Raw genomic sequence first — 24,314 nt, forward strand, 5'->3', positions numbered from 1 at the left:
CCATGGTGTCTTGTTCATGATATACAGGAATTTTTTTACCAGGGATATGGAGGTGATTATCCCCTTGTATAAGGCAATGGTCAGGCAACACCTTGCGTACTGTATACGGTCTGGAGGCCTCATTTTAAGAAGATGTAGAGCTGTTGGAACGAGTACAGAGAAGGGCAACAAGATTAGTGAATGGAACAAAGGGTTGCTTTTACGAAGAAAGGCTTAAGTTTTGCAAATTTTACAGTGTCTGGAAACTAGGCACCTGCGAGGTGATCTGATTGAGGTGTATAAAGCCTTGAATGGTTTGAGCATACTCAATGCTGATGGGATTCTTTCTCTTGCTCAGAATAATCACCTGAGAGGGCATAAATTCAAATCGAGGAAAGACAGTTGTAGGATAGATGTGCAGAAGTTTGCCTTTAGCCAGCGGGTAGTTGATTGCTAGAACAATCTTTCCATCTGTCATTGTAGAAGTTGATAGCTTAAACAGATTCAAGACAGAACTAGACAAACATTTGGAGCGAGTGGATGGGTGAAACAAGCAGGGTGTGTGTGTGTGTGTGTGTGTGTGTGTTTAGCTGATGCTATATAAGCTTGCTTTCTTGCATCATGTGCCCTTGCTAATGCTAAATATGTATGCTCCCAGGGTTTTATTTTAAAAAATTGCAGTACAACCCCGATATAATGCTGGTGTCAGGCAACAACTTTAATACCCACGTTATAAGCAAACCATGCTTATAACGTTTAAAGCCAAAAAATTTTACAAATTTTTTCCCAGCTTTTTTAACATAAATGCACTTTACTTAATAAATAAATACTTTACTTACTAATGTTTTATGGGTACAGTAATACCTCGCTTAGCACGGGTTTCACTTATAACACAGTTTTCAATTAAGTTTAAGTCAAAAATTTACTCTACATATTAAAACTCCTTCAATAGCCTACACACGTACTCTACATATATGCTGCATTGTCATAGCCTAGGTATGCATACATATATGCTCAATGCCAATGCTGTTGTCTCACATGCACATGTCCTAATAGCTCCACTCAAGCAGTCAGCTGCAACGGCAACAGTGTTCAGTACAGTCAGTCCTTGTATAGCACGATAGTTGTGTTCCTAGAAACCTTTGTGCAATGCAAAATCGTGCAATATAAACAACATGCCCTATGGGAAAAATAGGGTTAGGTGCCGACCACCCAAGATTGAACACACATTGGTAACCAAAACATTACCAAACACAATAAATAAAATACTTTCCTATTTTATAACGATTAAAATACGTAATAAAAAATAATATTATAATTTTTTATAATATTTTTTATTATTATTATATTATATTTTATTATAATATAATAAATAATAAAAAATGCGTAAGTATATTTTACGAATAAAATACTTACGTATTTTATTACGACTATTACGTAATAAAATATTGCTAATGCTTTTGCTTCTATCATAAGCAAACTTGTTTTTTGTTTGATTTTCTATCGAAACAGATGACAGCCGTTCCATCTCTTCCAATTCTTTGTGTCTTAATCTAATGGATTTTAATTACACTTTGAGTTGTACCTGCTATCAAAGTTGTTTTTATTTTCTCTGCATTCTTTGTAATTCTCGGCGTTGCCTCATTTAGGTCTGTAGCATGTGCAATATCACATGGTCTTTCATTTCGCTCAAAGCGTTTCACAATTTCATATTTTTTTCTATCGACAGAGGCGGACTGGCCATAAGCCTTACCGGGAAAACCCCGATGGGCCGGAGGCCGCTGTGATTTTGCCCAGAAACTATAGTATGAGGCCACTATAAATTTTCCCTGGTAAGAATTTTTGACCCAGTCCGCCTCTGTTTATTGATATTGCTTTTCTTTTTCTCTCTGAATCTGCAGTGTCTTCACCAGGACGCTTCCTTTTCACACCTTTTAAGTATTTTACTCATTTTTAGGGAATAAAGCACAATTACAAAACGAGGAGGCAAGCTTGATACACATAAACAAAGCTGCACACATGTAGCAACTGAATAAACAACACCGTAAAGACAGAGATACACTATTAACACCTCACATTTTACTAAAGCACATTTCTAGGGGTTACTACCATAAAACAACAAAAACAATTTCCAGTTGCGTTTCTGCTAGTGGAATCTGTTATAAACTGGTAGTAAACTCGATCTAATTGCATTTGTGATTAGATCGAGTTTACTACCAGTTTATAACAGATTATACCGATAGCTGGGATTGTGATTGTTGCGATTATACTGATAGCTGGAATTGTGTTGGTTTTTACATTATTATGGTGAAATGGGTTTCCCCTTCACTGATATAAAAAACATAAATACATTTTCAGAATCTTCTCTTCATTCCTATCGTGTTGCGTTCAGTTGGGATGATTCCGCATTCGACTGCCATTTCTTGTAAACACAAAGGCGAATCGTGCATAAGCGAATTTGTTTCGTGTTATATAAGATATCGTTCCCCTATTTATAAATCGTGTATGATCGAATTTGTGTAGTGTAAACACGTGTTATACGAGGACTGACTGTATTCTTAATTCCATCCTGACGAGACAACATGATAGCTTTTCATTTCACAATTTATTTTTTACTCCTTTAAATGCAATCGAAAATATATCTGCATCTTGGCTAGAACTCACTGCCCACAACATGTGTTCTCTTTGGCAGCATGTTTTGCCCCATTTGGCAAATGATTTCCTTGTTTTGAATCACAAATTCAGACAATTGCCGAAGACATTGTGAAGATCGGAAAAGACTTGGGATTCGAAACTTTGGACACTGCCAATGACTCGCATGCAAATGATTTAGCTGATTTGCATGCCATAGTATGCAAATCATCTAAATCATCAACTCTCCTTGAAATTGATGAGCAAACTGCATATGAAGAAGAGGAAAACGATTCTGAAGTGGATACACTGAAGTTGCACCAAAAGAATTTTCAACAGAAGGATTGGAAAAAGTTTTTCGGGGGGTTGACATGGCTCACGATGCTATTATGAATGGAGATCCGAATGTTGAACATAGCATCAATATACGGCAAATTTTACACGATGGGATTCGATGCTACAAAAACTTGTATGCCATGAAAAAGAAGAGACTTCATTATTGAAATGCCTAAATAAACAAAGCTTTTTTTTCTCATCTCTCGTGATGTTACCTTTTCATTAATAAAATTTTTGCAATATTTTTTATTTAAAATCCTTTTAATTGTCTATCAAGCACAAATTGTTTATAGATTTATTATAATTTGTTTATGAACTGTTTTGCTAGTACACATTCAATTAAAATCCATTATAATTATACTTCAATCAGCAAGGTTTCACATAACATGGAACAGTTTTGGTACCAATTACCAGTGCTGTGCAGGGTATTGCTGTATAGAGATTAAAAGACAAAGTATCAAAGTATTATCATTCCCTTTACATTCTACTAATACATGATGCTGTTATTGACTTATATTTTATGCATTCATACTGAAATAGTCATGTCATTTAGTTTTCCAGAACCGATGACGGCATTTTTTTTTCAGTACATAATTCTTAACAGTGGTCAGATGTAGTAAATTACAATTTTCATTATCTCCCTGACATTCTAACCACACCATCACCTCATTAATGTTTTCAAGTACTTTTTTAATTTCTGGTGCTTTTTCCTTACATGAGTCAGTCATCCACATTATCTTCTGAGTCATATCACTAGCCGTCTGTTTGTGAACTGTCTTCCCACTTCACAGAGGTGGAAATTTCTTCTCACGCAGGTAATGTGCAGCCGGGGCTTTCACATCCACCTCAATCCAACAATCAGGTTATTTGCTCAAAGACTGTCACCAAGTACATTGTAAGCAACCTTTGCTTCTCGTTCTGAAAATGCTGCTAATTCAAGGTCATTTTTAATGATCTCATCTTTTCCAATACATTTTTTCCAGCAGTTTTCAATTGCTATGAGCTCACTTTCTCCCATGCTAATCCAATACAATAACACTGAAAGATGTATTTGACTTCTTTCGGTGTTAATGTTTTTAGAAATTCTAGAACTTGAATTTCTGAGTTCACAACACCAGCAAGATCAAAGCATGATAGTAGGCTTCGAAGGCTGAAATAATGCCATGAATTAGTGCCGTTGTGTTCCTTGTCAGGAATGTGACTCTGATCTTGCCATCTTTCAATTTCAGGACATCAGCCAAAGGATGACCTGGACAGTGATCTAACAGTAACAGAGCCTTTTCTTCATGTTTTTTTGGAAAGCAAATGGTGTCTCACTGATGATATAAACTCACTTTCAATCCAGGACGCAAAAATATCACTCATCATCCAAGTGTTCAGGCTGTTTTTATAAATCGCAGGTACAAATTTCATGTTGACTTGCTTAAACACCAGGGACTTCAACTTTAATTATACAATGGCTCTAGCTTGTGATTTCCAGTCTTGTTTGCATACTCATCATCATCATCATCATCAGCCATTTTCAATCCACTGCAGGATGAAGGCCTCTCCAGCAACTTTCCAGTTCCTTCTGTTTTGAGCACTGGCCATCCATTCACTACTCAAAAACTCATGAATTTCATCTATCCATCTCCGCCTCTGTCTTCCAGGTTTTCTTCTAACTCCTCTTGGGTACCATTCTGTAATTTTCTTAGTCCATCTGTCATAATGTCTTCGAGCTATGTGTCCTGCCCAAGACCATTTTAGTTCTTTAGTTTTGATAAGAATATCCTTTACTTGAGTTTGCTGCCTAATCCGTGTGTTTCTCTTCTTATCTAACAGTCTGATTCCCAATATAATTCGTTCCATTCTTCGCTGTGTAGTTCTTAGCTTCTCTTCCATTCTTTTGGTGAGTGCCCAAGTTTCACTTCCATAAGTCGTGGTGGGGAGTATACATTGATTCATTATTTTACGTTTCAGACAAACTGGGATATTGCTCTTCGGTATGTGACTATATTTCCTGAATGCTATCCATCCAAAATTTATTCTTCTTGACTTCCAGCCATTTATCATTATTACAGCTAATAACTTGTCCCAGATAAGTATATGACTCCACCTTTTCAATTACTGCTCCTTCAATCATTATTTCCCTTTCCGTGGCATACTTGTTCATCATTACTTTTGTTTTAGCCATTTTCATCTTTAGTCCAAAATCCTTACTAACTGTGCATAACTGATTAAGATTTTCCTCTAATTCTTTGGGATTGTGGCTTATGACCACAATGTCATCTGCAAATCGTAAATGGTTTAGGTACTCTCCGTTCACATTGACTCCTTTCTGCGACCAGTCTAATCTTCTGAAAGCTTCTTCAAGGGCAGCAGTAAACAGCTTCGGAGATATTGTGTCTCCTTGTCGAACTCCTTTCTCGATTTTAAATTTGCTACTGTCTTTGTCTAGTCTAATAAAGGATGTAGCACTCTCATATATTTTCTTCAAAATCATAATATATGGAGTATCTATGCCTTGTCTTTGCAGTGCCCGAAACATTGCCTTATGCTGTATGGAGTCAAACGCCTTTTCATAATCCACAAATGCCAGGCATAATGGTGTTTTATATTCATTTGCTTTCTCCATTAGCTGTGATATTACGTGAAGGTGATCCATAGTTGAGAATCCTGTCCTAAAGCCAGCTTGCTCTTTCGGTTGATTCTCATCAAGTATTCTTTCTAATCTGTTAGTAATGACCCTTGTGAACAACTTGTTTGCATACTGTAACACAGTAATTCCCTCTTTGTTAATTTTCATGCTCACTTTGTTGGATACCTTTTTAATATAAGGCAATGGTCAGACCACACCTTGAGTTCTGCGTGCAGGTCTGGAAGCCTCATTTTAGGAAGGATGTAGAGTTGCTAGAATGAGTACAGAGAAGGGCAACAAGACTGGTGAAAGGAACAAAGGGATGCTCGCTTAAGTTCTGCAAATTGCAGCTTCTGGAGACTAGGCACCTGCGAGGAGATCTGATTAAGGTGTATAAGGCCTTGATTGGATTGAGCAGGCTTAATGCTGATGGGATTCTTCCTCTTGTTCAGATTACAAACCTGAGGAGATAGATTCAAACTGAGGAAAGACAGTTGTAGAATAGATGTGCGGAAGTTCGCCTTTAGCCAGCGGGTAGTTGATTGCTGGAACAAACTTCCATCTGTTGTTGTGGAAGTTGATAGCTTAAATAAATTCAAGGCAGAAGTAGACAAATATTTGGAATGAAAGGATCAGTGAAATGGGAAGGTTTTTTTTTTTTTTTTTTGGCTGATGCTGTATAAGCTTGCTTTCTTGCATCATGTGCCTCTACTAATGGTAATGCTAATATCCCGTGACTTGTTTGGGATAAGTTTATAGTATGGCACTGTTTCATCACAGTTGTACAACTGTTCATCTGTGAATTCACGATTTTGAATCACATTATGCTTTTGCTGCTGTAATGTCACCAAATGCAGATTTGCTTACAAGAGTGACTTGGAATATCCTGTGATGAGCCTTCCATTTCCAAGCCACTCTTCAGAAGCTTGAAGTGTGTCATCATCTCCACCAAGTCACTTATGAAATTTAAGTGGCTGTTCTTTCAAAATTACAACATTTATCGGAATTCCTTCACTATGCTTCCACAGAATCCACTTGTATAAGCATTGGTCCACATCACTGTTTTCACAAAATCTAGTCTTCTTTCTTTGGAAGCCTACATCATCTTCTATGAAGTCAATGAATGAATCAGTTTTTCTTCCTCTTTCATCCAACTGTGGATCATTCATTCTGGAATTCCACATTCATGAAATATGCTGCACTTTGTTTTGCCACTCTTAGTATTAGTTAATGGCCATATGGTACAAGGAAGCCTAAGGCTTATGCTGCATGTTACAGGTTACATCATTCCCTTTACATTCTACTAATACATGATGCTGTTATGGACTTAAACTATTACAAAATATTGAACTGTTAAACTATTACAGTAATCTTTAACTTTTCTTCAACTGTATAATTTTTTATTTTGATGGCCATTAGTTCGGTGCTACTGATTTACTAATTTTGGCTTGTATTTATTTCTGATGCCCTAGAATTTACTGTGTTTGAGAAAACTAAATCAAAACCAAATGCCCAGCATATCATAGTGTTGAAGTGAAGTCAAGTGATTTCTCCATAAATCACTTGTCGTCATTTCATGTATATTTTTGTCTAGTTTAGCCTTTAGTAGTTTTTGCTATCTTAAGTATAACTTCTAGTCAAAGAAAGGATGTCACGTGCTGTTGTTTACAAAAATTTACTTTGTAACTAATTTAGCACGCTTGATGAACAATAGTAATGTTCTCTTCCAGTGGTAGCTGTTTGTAATTAGTGTTCCACTGATATACTCTTTTATTGCATCCCTAGATGAGGGATGAAATCTACAGCCTTACTTTACTGGGTGTCTACAGTAATTAGTCTCTGACAAGTCCTGTTGTTTACAAAAATTACTCTGAAACTGAATACTGAATATATTGAAGGAATATACAGTCAATTTTTAGTTAATTTCCTCTATTAAAAATATTGTAGTAGGATATACAGTAAATACGAGTATATACAGTATTCACTTTTTCCACTTTCCAGTATGAAATTGCTAGTTCTTTGAACATGCTACTTTTTTTCATAATTCGTTTTAGGGGACATGATCATACCTGCAATGTATCCGAAACTGTGGTCTCTGACAAGTCCTGTTGTTTAAAAAAATTACTGTGCAACTGAATACTGAATATACTGAAGGAATATACAGTCGATATTTAGTTAATTTCCTATATTGTAGTAGGATATACAGTACAGTAAACCCCCGCTATTCGGGGTATCTGTATTCGCGGTTTCGCATATTCGCGGTCGCTGATTTAGTATAAAATGAAACCTAAAAAAATGTGAATTTTAAAGCGCCGTGAACATTTTCTGCCATAAAAAAACATGGGCGTGGCTAAAATTATCTTTCCCGGTCAAAACAGCGCTCAGTGGGTGGGGGGAGAGGGATGACAAAATCGCGAGCGTGGATGTTTCTCGCTAATCCTTGTTCAGTATGTGTTATGCGCTTGTCATGGAAGGTTTCGTCGTTTGTTTTTAATTTATATGCTTATAAATTGAATAAATTTATCAATTTGTAAATTGATATGCTTACAAAAGTGATAAATCTACCGTTTTGCAGTGTAAAACAGACTTTTTCGAGTGTGTTAACGGAAGAAAGTGACTTTATTGTGGACAAGTTCTTTCTAACCCGTACAAAAATATGGCTACGAATAACAAGGGAATTGTGAAAAGATCAAAGAAGGTGATGACATTAGCAAATAAAATTGAGTTATTAGACAAAATTTCTAATGGTGAAAGTGTCTCCTCAGTGGCAAAACATTATAAAATCAGAGTCAACGGTACGGTTAATCAAAAAATCAGAAGGAAAAATCTGCCGTAGTGTCCGTGAAAACGCGCTAATTGCTTCAAAAATATGCTCTGTAACTCGTGATGTTAAAATAGAAAAAATGGAAAAAGCTTTAAATCTGTGGATAGAAGACCAAACTCAAAATAAAATTCCGTTAAGTTCACTCATCATTCGTGAAAAGGCAAAACTCCTTTATCAGCACTTTAGCGAAACTGGTGATAGCACTAGCGGGATAAGTTTTTTAGCTAGCAAAGGCACTGGTTTGAAAGATTTATTTGAAATTTCTAATAAATATCACATTTAATATTAAAGTGTTTCTTATTTTCATTTCGATGCCATATGCTTGCATTTCATTATGTTTATGTACATAGTCATATTATGAAGGTACATATAATACATATATAGACAAAGTTTTAGACTAGTTTTTCTTATACATTTCATACTTTGGAACGGAACCCCTTTATTACTATGGGAGCCATAACTCAGTATTCGGGTTTTCGGTATTCGCGGAATTTCTCAGGAATGTAACCCTCGCGAATAGCGGGAGTTTACTGTATTCACTTTTTCCACTTTCCAGTATGAAATTGCTAGTTCTTTGAACACGCTACTTTTTTTCATAATTCGTTTTACTGGACATTATCATACCTGTAATGTATCTGAAACTGTGGTATGAAGAGCATGTTATAGAGGTTGCACTGTATTTAAAAATGTATGTTTTCAATATGAAGAAATAGATTGTTTACAGGTGTATTCAGAATAGATTGAAAATGTAGAGAAGCATAAAAAAATTAACAATTTTGAATTATTTCTTACCAGTAAAAAGTTTTGACCTGAGGAGAAAGTGCATTCTGTACTGCAGTGAGGGTGGCTGCACTTGTTAGAGGGTTAAGATTAGTGGTGGCACCTCATTTCTGATGTGTAGTTGCTTCATAATGGGAACACACACCATTCCTGTTGCAGACTGTTCATATTAAAGATAACAACAGAAATGTGAAACATATTACAGAAGCTCAAGTATGACCAGTATAAATGAGAGATCTGTTGGGACGTCAAGATGATGGGATTCCTTCCATATTGCAAGGTGGTTCCACTAAATTCCCTTGCCTTCTCTGCTTTGACAGATCTTCACTGCAGGAGAAGAGAATGAACTGCCAGGATTGAGTTGCAGCTTGGTGCACGGAATATAGTAAACAATCCCCTTTCCAAGAAACAGCCTTACTTTACTACTCCGTATCAAGCAGGGATTGGTTGAACAATTTGTTAAGCATTGGATCTTCAAGGTGACATCTTCAAGCATATACAGTCTGTGTTTCCAAATTTGTCTGATGCAAAATTGAAAGGTGGCATTTTTATTGGTCCACAAGTAAAGACAATATTGGCTTCACAAGAACTAGAATACAAAATGACTGATGCTGAGTAAAATGCCAGAGAATTGTTTTGCCTTGTAGTGAATGACTTACTTGGTAACATTAAAAGTGAAAATTGCAAAAACTAGTTGGCAAGTTGATTAAAAACTTTGGAATAATGGTATGCAGAATGTCAGTCAAGTTCCATTACTTTCACTCTCATTTTGATTCCTTCAGACCAAATTTGGGCAATGTTAGTGAAAAGCATGGGAAGGAGCACCACTTCCAAGAACATTATAGATTTTGTTTTATATTATATAATTGTACCATTGTGTATAAAATACTTTTAAATACTTTTAAAGATTCCACTACCTCTGGTTCATGTAACTTCTCTTCCCCAAAACAAAATTTCTAAGTTTGTCACTGAAAGAAACTAGGAATTTCAAATAGAAATGGATGATTAAACCATGCATAATTTGCTTATTTATATTTAATGAGGCTCAACAAATGCGTGGGATAAATAAACAAATAATAACATTTTTATCTCAAATTTTAGTTATACAATTTTTAAATGGAATATGATAAAACTACAAAAAAAATGAAAAATATAGTATTGCATACTATTTCTGTTTTGGTGATTTATACTTCCAGTAAGCAGAACAGTTTTCAAAACTTAATTTTTTGAGTGCAGATTAATAATGTGTATATATATATATATATATATATATATATTAGATTGTAGGATATATACATTTGTAATTTTCAGTTGTTTCAAACAGTGCTTGGCATAGGCAAAGTGGAGAAGAGTAAGTATTTGCAATCAAAATAATGCAAGATAGTCATCAAAACCATTGAGAAGATTTTGGTAATTTAATCCTTGCCATTATGAATGAAATTATTTTCATGTTTTATTTATTCATTTGATATATACACGGTAGTGTGCAAAAATATGGAGCAACTAATAACTTTCAGTTTTATGTTTTAGAAAAATATATTAAAAATAAATTTATAAAATGATTATTTTATATTTAAATGCCCACCTGCAGTAATTATGTATAATATCAGTGCCCTCACTTAGGTAATTATGGACTACAAAAATAGCACAAGTTCCTGACACCATTTTATTACAAGCGACAGTTACAGAACTGTTCACAAAAAAAATTAATACTGACTGCAACATTTGATAAACCACATTGGTCCAATGGATGTAAATGGCATTACTATTGATGATCCTGTGCAGATTGCTAATAAAGTGAATAAATATTTTGCATTTGCATTCACATATGAAAAAGTTTTAGAGATTGGATTAGCAGAAACATTGAATATTTCTTTGAAGTTAAATGATTTTATGATAACAGAAAATAAAGTGGAAGAGAAATTGCTGCAGCTAAAAGTGAAAAAACTGAACTTGTCTGACAGAATCTATATAATTATCTTAAGAAAAGCTACAAAAGAGGTATTATTAACCCTCTAGCCAGCAAATGAGAGTAATGAGATCATCCTTAGATTCAGGAGAAGTAATGATGCATGTGATGAATGGGACCCTGAAGGGTTTGGTGTGTTTGAGCCCCTTAACTGTTTAAACATTTATTAATGTGATATCAATGTAGGTATTTCAAGTTTATCTAAGTTTGCTGATAATACAAAGATGTGCACAGAAATGACAATTGAGGTTTGACAGCGATAACAAAGTACTGCATTTGATTAGCTGTAATATCAGAATTACATAACATCTCAGTGGTACCAAACTCAAGGTAGTGAGTGGAGTATGAAGAAACTCAAGGAGTAATGTACAGTCCGATATGAAATTCTCTGAACAGTGCAAGCAAGCTACTAGAACAACCCGTGGTGTTCTTGCAGTATTATACAGAAGGTTTGCCAGCAGGAAAGAAGAAGTGTTATAATATTACTAGTGGCAAATGATGCAAGGAAGCAAGTTTATACAGCATTAGCCAGGAAAAAAAAAAAAAAAAAAAAACCTTTCCATTTTACCTATCCACCCCGTTCAACAGTTTGTCTAGTTCTTCCTCGAATTTATTCAAGCTATCTACTGCCTCAACATCAGGTGGAAGTTTGTTCAGCAGACAACTATTGGCTAAAGGCAAACTTCTGCACATCTATTCTGCAACCATCCTTCCTCAGTTTGAATTTATGCCCCCTCATGTGCATAGGCTGGACAAGAGGAAGAACCCTGTCAGCATTGAGCTTGCTCAATCCATTCAAAGCCTTAAATACATCAATCAGACCACGTCACTGGTGCTTAGTCTCTAGATTCTGCAATTTGTAGAACTGAAGCCCCTTTCTTGGCAAGAGCACCCCCTTTGTACCCCTCACCAATCTTGTTGCCCTTCTCTGTACCCATTTTAGCAGCTCTACATCCTTCCTAATATGATGCCTCCAGACCTGCATGCAGCACTTAAGATGTGGCATTACTGTCATTAAACTCCATGCCAGTCCTCATCAGTATCATTAATAAATACAGAAAACAACAATGGGCCATCACTGAACCCTAGGGGACTCCAGTAACATTAGTCCATTAAGAGCAGTATCATTTGATAACAACTCTGTCTTCTCCCAATCAACCATCCCTTTATCCATAGCAATAACTTGCCCTTAATTCCACACTTCTCCCATTTGTACAGTAGTCTCTATTTGCAACAGTATCAAAAGCTTTCCTGAAACCCAAGTATATGATATCAAACTTATTTTTTGCATCCAGTTCCTTTGTTACTGCATCATAGTATCCAATCAGATTGGTCAGACAATATTGCCCCTTTAAAAACCCTTTGCTTTGTCTGAAGTATAACTGAAGTCTTGTCAGATGGTCCTGTTACTTCTTTAACCAGTGACTCCATTATTTTCCCTGGAACAAAAGTTAAGCTGCCATGTCTGTAATTACTCATGTCGCTCTTTGGTTCCTCCTTTGTGAATTGAGGATACATTCACACATCTCTAGTCCACAGGGACTTTCCCTGAATCCAAGGATGCTCCCATAATTATCACTAAAGGTCTACCAACCTCCTTTGCTGCCTCCCTTAATATAATTGGTTAGATCCTGTCTACCCCAGGTGTCTTTCTTACAGTTAACTTCAGCAATTTCTCTTCCACTTTCCTCTCAGTTATTACAAAATCCTTTAGCTCCCTTGTAGGGTTTGATAAACATCTGGCATCCACTCCTTTAAAGAATTCCTCATGTATGTGAAATTTGTCAGCAACCTGAGCAGGATAATCAACAGTTAAATCATTGATATCAAGTGGATGTATGCGATTCATCCCCTTCCTTCTAGTATTTACATAAGAAAAGAGATCTTTTTAATGGATGCAAAGAAATCTTTGCTATATTTCTTTGCATCCATTGCCAAAGATTTCTCATAATCTCCCTTAGTTTGCCTAACATCTTTGTGACTTGATTGAAAACTAGTTTATATCTACAACGTGCCTCTGTATCACTTGATAATTTATATGTATGAATAATGTATGGATAATTACTGCTGATAATCAGATCAAGAATATTTCTCTCTCTCTCTCTCTCTCTCGTTGCCTTCCTAAAATTCCTCTGTGAAAAACAGTCGACCAATAAATCCACAAGTCTTGCTGGTGTGTGAGTCACCAGCCCACAAGTTTCAGTCAATATCCAGAAAGTTTATATTCCCCATTATAAGACATTCTAATTTACTGGGCACCAGCCTAAAGTTCCAGTCATTATCCGGAAAGTTAAAATTACCATTATAAGACATTCTGATTTCCTAGCCCACTCTGTTTCTCTGTACAGTTGCTCATTATACTCATCAGAGTCATTAGGCCTATAACACACTCCTACCTCTCATTTTTGCTTTCCCACTGCTTATGTCACACCAACCTGAATAAACTCAATACTAGCCACCCATGTCAACCGGATGCACTGCTTAGATTTTATGTGCTTCTTAATTAAGAGAATAACCCCTCTTGTCCTATCTGTTCTTTCTGTAATACATTGTGGTCCCATATTCAAATTCTGCATCTCTTATATCTGAGTGACACCACATCTCTGTTATCCCCACATTGTCTGCATTTGTTGACTTGACCAGCACTTCAAATTCATCAAATTTATTTACTATGCTCCTAACATTGGCTTACATGCAAGTACACATGCACCTGTTCTTACCCTTAGTTATCCTAACACAGCACATGTATTTACTTATCCCATGATAACTCACAGCAGGCATTGAAATCCCCAGCACCTTGCTTTCCAGGCTGCTGTACATTCCAAGAGAAACAGTGCAAGAATCACTTTCAGCACTGCCTGTGGCTATTGTCAGTCTATTAGTCCATGTTCCCCCCTCCCAACCTAGCAGTTTTTCGACCAGCCTAATGTTACCTTAATAGCTTCAGAAAATATTCTTGCACCCTTTTAAATTCTATCCCTGTAGAAGCAGTCTCTGCTGTTAACCCCATAAGCCTTGCACAGTCTCTCCAGGGGCCAAATTGATTAACAAGTCTCTCATCATATGCTCCTTCCTATCATATCTCGGCAGAATTGCACACACTTTCAAATTTAATCCTAGCCTGCAACTTTTTCTCAAAATTGCTCTTTATTTGTGAAGCAAGTCTACAGATCTCCTACTCCTAATGTCATTATTGCCGATATGTACAACAATATCACCTTTTTTGCCCTTAAAAGATGATATATTCTCTACAATGTCATCTGCTCTGCCCCTGGAAGAAATATTCTGCCCCTATTCCACCTATCCTCACACAACATATTTTCCTGACAATAACTACCTCCTGTGGGACCACCACATTCTGTCTTGGGGATTACCGCTGTGTTGACTGATGCACAAGTGTGAGCTCTGTTGTTGAGTTGGGCAGCTGAGAGTTTGATTTTCCCCCATTTTAATTCCTTCAAGAGCATCCATCCTACTCTTCAAGCCTTCCGAACTGCCCGTTAGAATTTAATTTCCTCACATCCTCTGCACTGAACACACACAAAGTCATCCCCCTATTAGGTTCTGTTCCAGAAAGGTCTGCAAACACTGCACAAGTTTGCACTTTTTGTTAGGCCCTGATTCATAGAAGAATCACCCTATTTGGTTTTTCCCCTAAGCCACAGCATTTCTGCTACTTTGTGCTGTTGTCCATTGTGTAAGACAGTAGTTAATCCAAATCTAGAATACTGCATGTAGGTTTGGAAACCTGTTTAGGAAGGACATAGATATGTTAGAAAGGATGCAGAGAAGGGCAACAAGAGTAGTTGGGGACACAAAAGGATATTCTTCTCAAGAAAGACAGTTTCTGTAAACTAGTCTGTGGAAACAATATTTGCGTGGTGACTTAACTATTGTGTATAAGCCTTTGAAAGGGTTAAACTAAATTCTGATGGCATCTTTATTCTTTCTTAGATGACTCACCCATGAGGGGATGTAAATTTAATTTGAAAAAGGATGGTTACAAAAGAGATATGCACAAATTTGCATTCAACCAAAGAGTAATTCATTGTTGAAATAAACTGAAACCTCGTGTTGTGGAAGTGGGTAGTTTGAACAAATTTAAAAAATTGCTTTGGGAAATTATTGGAAGGAATGGCAAATGAATTGAATACAGTGTTGTTTATTATTATTTTTTATTATTTATTTTTTTTCTGGCTGGTGCTGTATAAGCTTTGCTTCCTGGCATCACCTTTTGTTGCCAATTCTAATACTAATACTGCTGTTCAGCATTCCAAGCTTCATGTTTAATACACTATCCAGTGTTATTTACCCTAAATCTTAAATTAATTTTAAAATTATTTTCAAATGATTAAACTTGTGATGACTAACTTTTATACTCTTTTCTATTCTTTTTTTCATATTTAAACTTTAAGTTTTGAGTTAGCTCTTTAATAATATTTAATTACATTCTATTTTCTTAAAAAAACAAGACTTATTCAATATATTATATGATCTCTGTAGCAGATTAGGGAATTTTATCATGCAGAAAAAAAATGATATAGTCATTATTATAATATATTTAATTTTAGGAAGTAGTCAGCCACCTCCAAAGCCTCAAAGATCCTTTCAACAAGCAGTAACTCCAATGACGAAAGGAAGTGTCAGATCTACACCACCACCACCACCACCATCATCAGGACCCCCCTCTTCTATACCATCTCCACGGTCAGGGCAACCTCGCAGTTTAGGTGGGTATGATAAACTTATAAAACCAGAATAATCTCCTGATTTTGACTGTGCATTTCTGAAGCAAAAGTTTGTAAATTGGCAGTAAATTAGCTTTATTCTTTTATTTCTCTTTATGTATATATATATATATATATATATATAAAGAGAAATAAAAGAATAAAGCTAAAGAAAGTGAGAGAGACAGAGAGTGAAGATAGCTCATAGATAACTAATAAAATATGCATAATAAAAATACATAATTACGTAAAAATTGATCAAATGAGGATGTTGCCATGCAGCTTACAAAACCAACCTTTTATCAGGTGTGAACAGCTGGAATTGCAAGCAAAATAGCAACATAGTGCCTTCATTTCTGACATATATCACAAGTGATTGGTTAAAAAGCAAAGACATAAATTAAAATGAGAATAAATTTAGTTACCAAATTTATGGAAGGTGGAAAATAGAAATTACTAGAATTGAAAGGGGGATTTTTTAGAAAATGGCTTGTGAACGTTACAGTTGACACAATGAAGATGCAAAATTAAAACTGAAAATAATAATAAATGAAATTTCTTGAAAAATATAACATTTTAGCCTAATACTAGTTAAAGAGATTTGAAAACAATTAAATGTGAGAGGCCAACAGACATATAAAGGGATATGGAAGCAGTGACTTAAATATATAGAGATATTAGAAATATAGCAATGTAGACTAAATAATAACCGAAAAAAAAAAGGAAAATCTTTAACAGTAACATTTTTAAATAATAATATTTTTATATCACAATATACAGCACAGATGGATGGCATCTGAGGAGCAATACTTATGAGTTAGTGAAGTAATACAAGCACCCAAGAACATTTTTTCTTAGAAAAAATTTCTACAGGGCTATGGTTTAGGACAACAGCTTAGTAGAGTTGTGTACGAAGAATTGTTATTACTTTATAATTTAAATTGAAATAAACATCAATCCCAAGGGGGCTCACATCAGGTGAGTATGGGCTTGGCATACCCAGGGTCCTGAGCTGGATATCATCATTGGTCTCTTCCTTGGTGATTTCCTTTTACTTTTGACTCTCTCTCTCTCTCTCTCTCTCTCTCTCTCTCTCTCTCTCTCTCTCTCTCTCTCTCTCTCTCTCAGGGTAACTGAGAAAGAAATTTTTTTTTTTTTGGCTGGTGCAGCATAAGCCTCAGGCTTCCTTGCACCATATGGCTGATGATAATAATAAAATAATAATAAACAGTTGCAGAAGTTACACTTTTCTGACTAATCATTACAGTTTGGTTCCTGAGCCCCCTCTGCAAGGTCAAATTCCAGTTTAGCTAAAATAATTTTTTTTTTGCACCTCATGTAATGTTTGAATGATCGGCTGCACAGGTTATATAACTCTAAATACTTGAAATGAAAGGACTTTGCATGTGTAGAGTTTAAAAGTTAAAAAGTTATTTTATACCCTATTAGTAATAAACAGATTCTAAACTTTATTTCAAGTATTTTGGTTGTCGCACCTTACGCAGCTGCAATAAAGCTATCAAAAAGCTGCTTATTTATTTGCTGAAAATATTAAATGACTTTGGAAAGAACAGCAAACAGTTTCTCTGGGAAATAAATTAACTAAACTATTCTTAACTATTAATTAGACTATTAATTCTATATTCTACTGTTATTATAAATTCTGAACCATTCATTTTGAATTATTAATTAAACCATTCACATGTGTTGAATAGTACATTTTGTTAAAAATATACATTAAATATGTCAAAATAGTACAAAAAATTTGAAAATATTTCATCATTATTACTTGACTACTTAGAAAATAAGTTCTTCAGTATATCAGTCACACACAACAAGATTCCACATTGGAATTTTAGAGATATTCTGTAGTAGTGGCAGAAGATAGTATTACACTTATATAGAATCCAAACTGAAAATGAACAAACATTCTCATGCTTATTAATAACATACTTGTGTGATTTCTTTTATGTAAGCCATGCCCCTAAAGTTCTTTCTTAGCAACAAGTTATCCCAATTTTACATTCAAAACGTGATGCTTTATGAAGTTGTGAAAAAGCTCTCCTATGATCAGGGCTGCATTAATGTTTTTGTAGGCCCTAGGCACTCTTGTATTCGACTCCTCTCCTCGCCTTGACGTACCACTAGCGACAGACAGACAGATATCATTCCAAAAACTGTCCTCTCGACCTCTATGGATCTTAAAACGTGCATATCCGTTAAAAACCGGAAGGTGAAAATTTTTCCGATTCCTTAGCCCTTGCATGTCCTTCTCTCCTCATATTTTAATATGGGATGTGGTAAGGTTGGGAAGGGCACAAAGCAAAAAAAAGAATAATGTATTGTAGATGAGAAAATTGCATGATTTAAAAAAATTCATGCTTAAAATTATTAATGTATTTTAATAATTTACGCCTGGTGATTTTTGAATTTTTGAAAAATTGCCGATCTGAATCGGATCGCTGTGGACTCGAACTGATCGGATCATCCGACTGGTTCGGGTTGGATGTACTGTGTGGTGCATTACGGCATTCGGCATTGGTTGTGTTCTGTGATTACAATCAAAGGGATCATTGTAGCCGGACAACAATCAAAAGTCAATCACATTATTGTATGTTACCAAAACTCAGTAAAATAAGTAAGTAACTAAGTAAAGTAGTAACACTGAATGCAGTAGTACAATAACTTATTTTAAATATTGATATAAATGCCATTAAATTGGAATAACGAATATACTTGCCATTTACGGTTTACCTGTTCTTTTATTATCATAGAATCTTTAGTATACAGTGAGTCTAATCGAATGTCAAAGAAAAATACTATGTATAGAGCTACTCATCCTCTACACAAATCTGCTACAAAAATTTAATATTTTTGTAGTTTCTCAAACAAATTTTCCATTTTCAAGAAGTCAATTATTAAATATTATATTGCTGTTACGAACTGTCGGCGATAGTTTGTAATGACGCAATCTAGGTCAGTAGTAGAATAGTTTATTGTGCACAATAAAAATAAGCTTATTGCCAGACTAACGTGTATCTGTGGTTCTAAACCAATTGTACTGCAAATTTAATATTTTTTAAATCAACATATCTCCGAATTTTGATAGTCTAATAATTTTTAAATCTATATCTGATATTCATGTGTCTCTGCCACCTGTATACACATTTTCATTCGCCTCAAGTGCCAAGTTTAGCTAAATCATTTTAATATTATTGAAATTTTTAAACTTCAACAATTTCTTTTTCGAAAATTTGTTTGAAAAACTACAAGAGATTCATGTTAAGGATGAAGAGCTTTATTTACAGTATTTTTCTTTGACATTCGATTAGACCCTATTTTTCTTTGACATTCGATTACTGTATATTTGTCAGTATTTTACATGATAAACCATCAATTCTTTAAATATTTTATCTATATATATCACAAATTTCTTAATCATAATTTAACTTCGTATCAGTTCAGATAATGGTTTCGCAGAATTTATACAGCAATAAGAATTAAAATTTCTAAAACCAAAATATTTTCATTTTTTGCTTTAAAATGTCTGATGGCTATAAACAAATTCACGAATCAGGGTATGCGAAAAGAAAAAAGGGAAGAGAATCTGAAAAAAATTGAAAGGATCAATGCTTCAATTTGTTACTAAACATAACAAAAATTCTGAAAACTTTTCAACACCCGAACTTAGTGAAGAAATTGAGCAGTGAGAAGACTGTCTTAGTTCCACAAGTAAATCCAGGACTAGTACCAGAAGATCAAGATGACTCCCTTCAGTTTCTTAGAAGTTAATCCTGGGTTGCCAGAACCAGAGGAACAACAAGAAGAATAAACGCCAGATAGATGTCCAGAAGATAATTCTGAATCAGTACCAGAAGAAGAATTCAGTAACACAAATGATGCTTCCATTTTAAATATGAAATACAGTAATGATCCAGCTGACCTAATAACTTATTATGCAAAAAATATTCCCTCCCAGAATATGGAATCGAATTTTCGACTTAAAGGTAGGCTGATTGGTGATAAGATGAGGTACGCGTGAAAAGAGTTTTTCTTTAGAAAGTTAAGTAATGGGAAAACAATACCAAGAGGCTGGATGATTTATTCCCAGACTTCTGGTAAGATATATTGTTATGTCTGCAAGCTATTCAGCAAAAATATAAATTCAATTAGTCATCAGTTTACAAACAGTTTCGATGACTGGAAGAATGCCACAGCCAGAATTACATCACATGAAAAATCCAAAGTACATATTGAAATTTGAAGCCATATCAAATTTACTAAAACATAAATGATATACAAGAATAGATGCAGAGTTGCAAAAAGATAACAAGAGGTTGCACATTTACTGGACTGAGGTGCTAAAGAGAGTTGTTGCTGTTGTAAAATTTCTGGCCGAAAGAAGGTAAGCTTTTCATGGCAATTCTAATACGAATAAGTGTGTCCTATGAATGGCAATTTTCTTGGGGGACATTGATTTGTTATCCGAATTCGATCCTTTTCTTAGAGATCACATTCGAAAGTGTGAAAATCCTGGTAAAGGCAGTGTTTCTTATCTATCGTCAAATACATGTGATGAATTCATAAACATATTGGGATCTAAAGTGATGGATCAAATTATATTGGAAATAAAAAATGCAAAATACTATGGAATCAGTATTGATTCAATGCCAGATATCAGTCACATTGATCAATTGATAATAATATTATGCTACGTTCTTAAAAATGCACAAGTTGTCGAAATATTTCTCAAATTTGTCCCAATTGAAAAACACAACGGAAAATACTTATTTGATACCTTATGTGACATTCTCAAAAAAATGACATGGGCATAAAGACTGCAGATTGCAATATTATGATAATTCAAGCAACACGAGTGGGTTATATAATGGTGTTCAAGCGAGGATTCGTGAAATTAATAATTTACCTGTATGGGTTCCTTGTGCTGCACATAGCTTGAATTCAATTAGAGTAGCTGCTGAGGAATGTTGTAGTGACGCTTTGAACTATTTTGGAATTCTGCAGAAAATTTATTCGTTCTTTGCAGCTTCACCACAGATATGACTAAAGTAGTAGTAGTGGCATGTGCGGCAAGAAAGTAAGTGTATGAGCTTATGCAGCATCAGCCAAAAAAAAAAATCACACCATTCCCTCCAAATGCCTGTCCAGTTCCTCTTTAATTTATTCAACCTATCAACTTCCACAACGACAGATGGAAGTTTGTTCCAGCAATTAACCACCTGCTGGCTAAAGGCAAATTTCCGCACATCTATTCTACATCTGTCTTTTCTTAATTTGAATTTATGCCCCCTTAGGTTCGTAATCTGAACAAGTGGAAGGATCCCATCAGAATTCAGCGGGCTCAACCCATTCAAGGCCTTATACACCTCAATCAGATCACCGCGCAGGTGCCTAGTCTCCAGCCACTGCAATTTGCAGAACTTAAGCCTCTCTTGGTAAGAGGATCCCTTCATTCCCCTCACCAATCTTGTTGTCCTTCTCTGTACACGCTCAAGCAAATTGACATCCTTCCTAAAATGAGGCCTCCAGACCTGTATGCAGTACTCAAGGCATGGCCTGACCATTGCCTTATACAGAGGGACAATCACCTCCTTTTCCCTGCTAGCAAAATTCCTATATATCATTGACAAAACCCCATGACCTGCCCTGGCAGCCTGTCTGCATTGCTCAGAAAACTTCATATCTGACTGCACAATTACTCCCAGTTCCAAGTTAAAGAAGTTGCAAGTTGCACAATTACTTCAGTTGCAAGTTAAAACAACATATGAAGGAAAATACAAATATATTACACAGCTTGTCTGAAATTAGGTGGTCAGCTAGACATGATGCTACTAAAGCATTTTATGATAATTATGACGGAATTCAGCAAGCATTAATAAGTATAACTGATTCTAAAATACAACCACTAAGTGCTAAACACGAAGCAAAATCTCTTTCTAAAAAATTTGAACATTTTGAAACATCTCTAATATGTGTTATTTGGAAAGACATTCTTCAAAATATCAATATTATAAATACAGCTTTACAGCAGCCTGGCATTGAATTATGCACTGTTATAAACCACTATGATAGTCTTTTATCTTATTTAAAAAGTGCTCGAAATAAATTTTGTGATTTTGAAAATTCTGCCAAAGAACTTGCACCAAAATCAGGATATAAAATTTTTGAAAGACAATGGAAGCAAAAAATATTTCATGATGAAATAAAAAGTGAAAATTACCAAACCACAAATTTGAATCTCTCAAATAAATTTCAAATTCAAGTGTTGTATCCAATTATAGATAGATTAACAAAGGAGCTCTATAATAAAAGACTAGCTGCCTATAATTCTCTTTATGACAGATTTGACTTTCTTATTGATAAATCGATGTCAGAAAGCGAAATTATTTCCAAATCAAAGACTCTAGTCCACATATATAATCAAGATTCAGAAGATTCTTTTGTGGACAATTTTTATTATTTTCAAAATTATTTCCGGAGTACAAAACAGTATCAGAATTATTGTCAGCACAAATTGAACGAAATCTGGTGACAAGCTTCCCAAATACAAATATTGCACTTCAAATTTACTTATCAATTTTGGGGACAAATGCAGAAGGTGAACGAGCATTTTCAACTTTAAATCGTATAAAAAATCATTTGTGATCTGGATTATCTCAGTAAAATAATTTTTACTGAGATAATCTTTAGCAGTACTTTCTATAGAAAGTGAAATATTAAAACTGCCCATTGGCGAAATTATAAGAGAATTTGCAAATAAAAAATGCTGCAAAGTAAATATACCTTAATAACCAATCTTATGAGTTGAATGGGATTGTTTCTTTTTTTTTTTTTTTTTTTATAAAATATGATACATAATTGTTTTGTTTTTTTGTTTTTTTCAAGAATCATTGTTTAATAAATTTATTTATATTTTTAAAAATTTCTATTTATAATTTTTGTGGATGAAAATATATAAAATATCTTTATTTTGAAATTTTGTTTTTCTTCTTCCCAATTCCTGTAAAATTTTTTGCTACTCATGTTTTCGTAGGCCCTAGGCACTGTGCCTAATGGATAAGGCGGTCCTGCCTATGATCAAGGTACAAGTTTGTAAATTGAATGTCTGCTATCAAAACTTTATAAATTGCATGCTCATAAACCAGGAGTTCACTGTTTTTATAAATTTTTCGTACATTTTTTTTTACTTTAATTTTTTTATTTTTTATTATTTTTTTATTTTTCAAATTTATTTCTTTTAATACTTAATATTTCTTATGCACAAAATAAAAATAATGGCATATCAAGTAGGTAAAAGGCTTAATGGGTTTATATTGGTAACAAAAATATTAAATATACAACAAAAAAACAAGAAAAGCATGGATAATGTATAAGGGAAAAAAATTATTTATCATGTATTTTTAATTACTTTAGTTATATGTCTGCAATTCTTCCCAGACATGGTAGGGAGAGCACATGATGATGAGATCCTTATCAGTTGGTTTGGCTCTGGAGAGACTGTGCAAGGCCCATGGGGTAGAATTTTTCTCAGCCTGGTCTTTGCTTAATACACTTAACTAGAAAGAGTACAAGAATATTTGCTGATGCTATTGAGGTAGAGCCCCGGGTGCCAAGCATTCCATGACCAGGCGATTTCTGTGCATTCCAAAAAGCATTATATCCAAAGAGCTTTTGAACAAATTATATTTCGTTCCAATTACTGTTTTCTTTATTTATAAATTACTGTAGCACGTTCGACTACAAGAAGTAGGCAAAGGCCCAGAAAGGTGACCTTTCTTTCTGTTTCTGTTTCTAACAGTACCAACTAAATAACTCAGCCACTTGGTCACCTAGTGGCACTGATCCTGCCCCCCCCCCCCATGGCAGGGCCAGAAACCTGGGTGGTAAAGCAAACCCCCGGGTCCAAAAGGAGCAAAACATGATTAAGACTGCAAATCCAAATCATATGGATTTGCATCAACCTGATAGTGACTTCTCCAATCCAAAGAGACTGAGGACAGATGCTCCTCGAATTGAACACCCAAGTTTTCTGATTCTACATTCACTAACAAACCAGCCCTTAGACAATCTATCACCATTTCTCATTAAAAAATGTCTTGAAAACTTAGCTGATTCCCTGAAAATGGTGAGACGACTAAAATCTGGCAACTTGCTTGTAGAGACCACGAGCTCTAAACACTGATTCTCTAATCAGACTCAACTCATTTCGTGGAGTTCTAGTTAAGGTGTCCCCACACGCCACACTTAATACATCCAAAGGTGTAATTTCAGAATGGGACCTAATGAATGTCTCAGAGGAAGAAATTGTTTAGAAACTGCAGGATCAGAAAGTCACACAGGCCAAAAGAATTATGATGAAAAAAGATGGCGAGCTCATTCCGACTCGGAGCATCATACTAACATTCAGCTTACCCAACCTACCTTCATCAA

At 35.0% G+C, this 24,314-nt stretch overlaps 1 protein-coding gene across 1 annotated transcript in view; it reads left to right on the plus strand.

The window, feature by feature from the left end:
- The window catches only part of LOC150079586 (uncharacterized), a 1,000,533-nt gene that overhangs the window by 635,615 nt on the left and 340,604 nt on the right, over positions 1 to 24,314 (plus strand). Inside the window, exon 9 of the mRNA XM_090383129.1 lies at positions 15,708 to 15,866. Within this exon, the coding sequence (XP_090239255.1) occupies positions 15,708 to 15,866 (159 nt within the window). The remainder of the gene's footprint in view (positions 1 to 15,707; positions 15,867 to 24,314) is intronic.

The sequence above is a fragment of the Mastigoproctus giganteus genome, chromosome 10 (assembly GCF_048544385.1).
Source record: "Mastigoproctus giganteus isolate SK-2022 chromosome 10, ASM4854438v1, whole genome shotgun sequence".
Lineage (NCBI taxonomy): Eukaryota > Metazoa > Arthropoda > Arachnida > Uropygi > Thelyphonidae > Mastigoproctus > Mastigoproctus giganteus.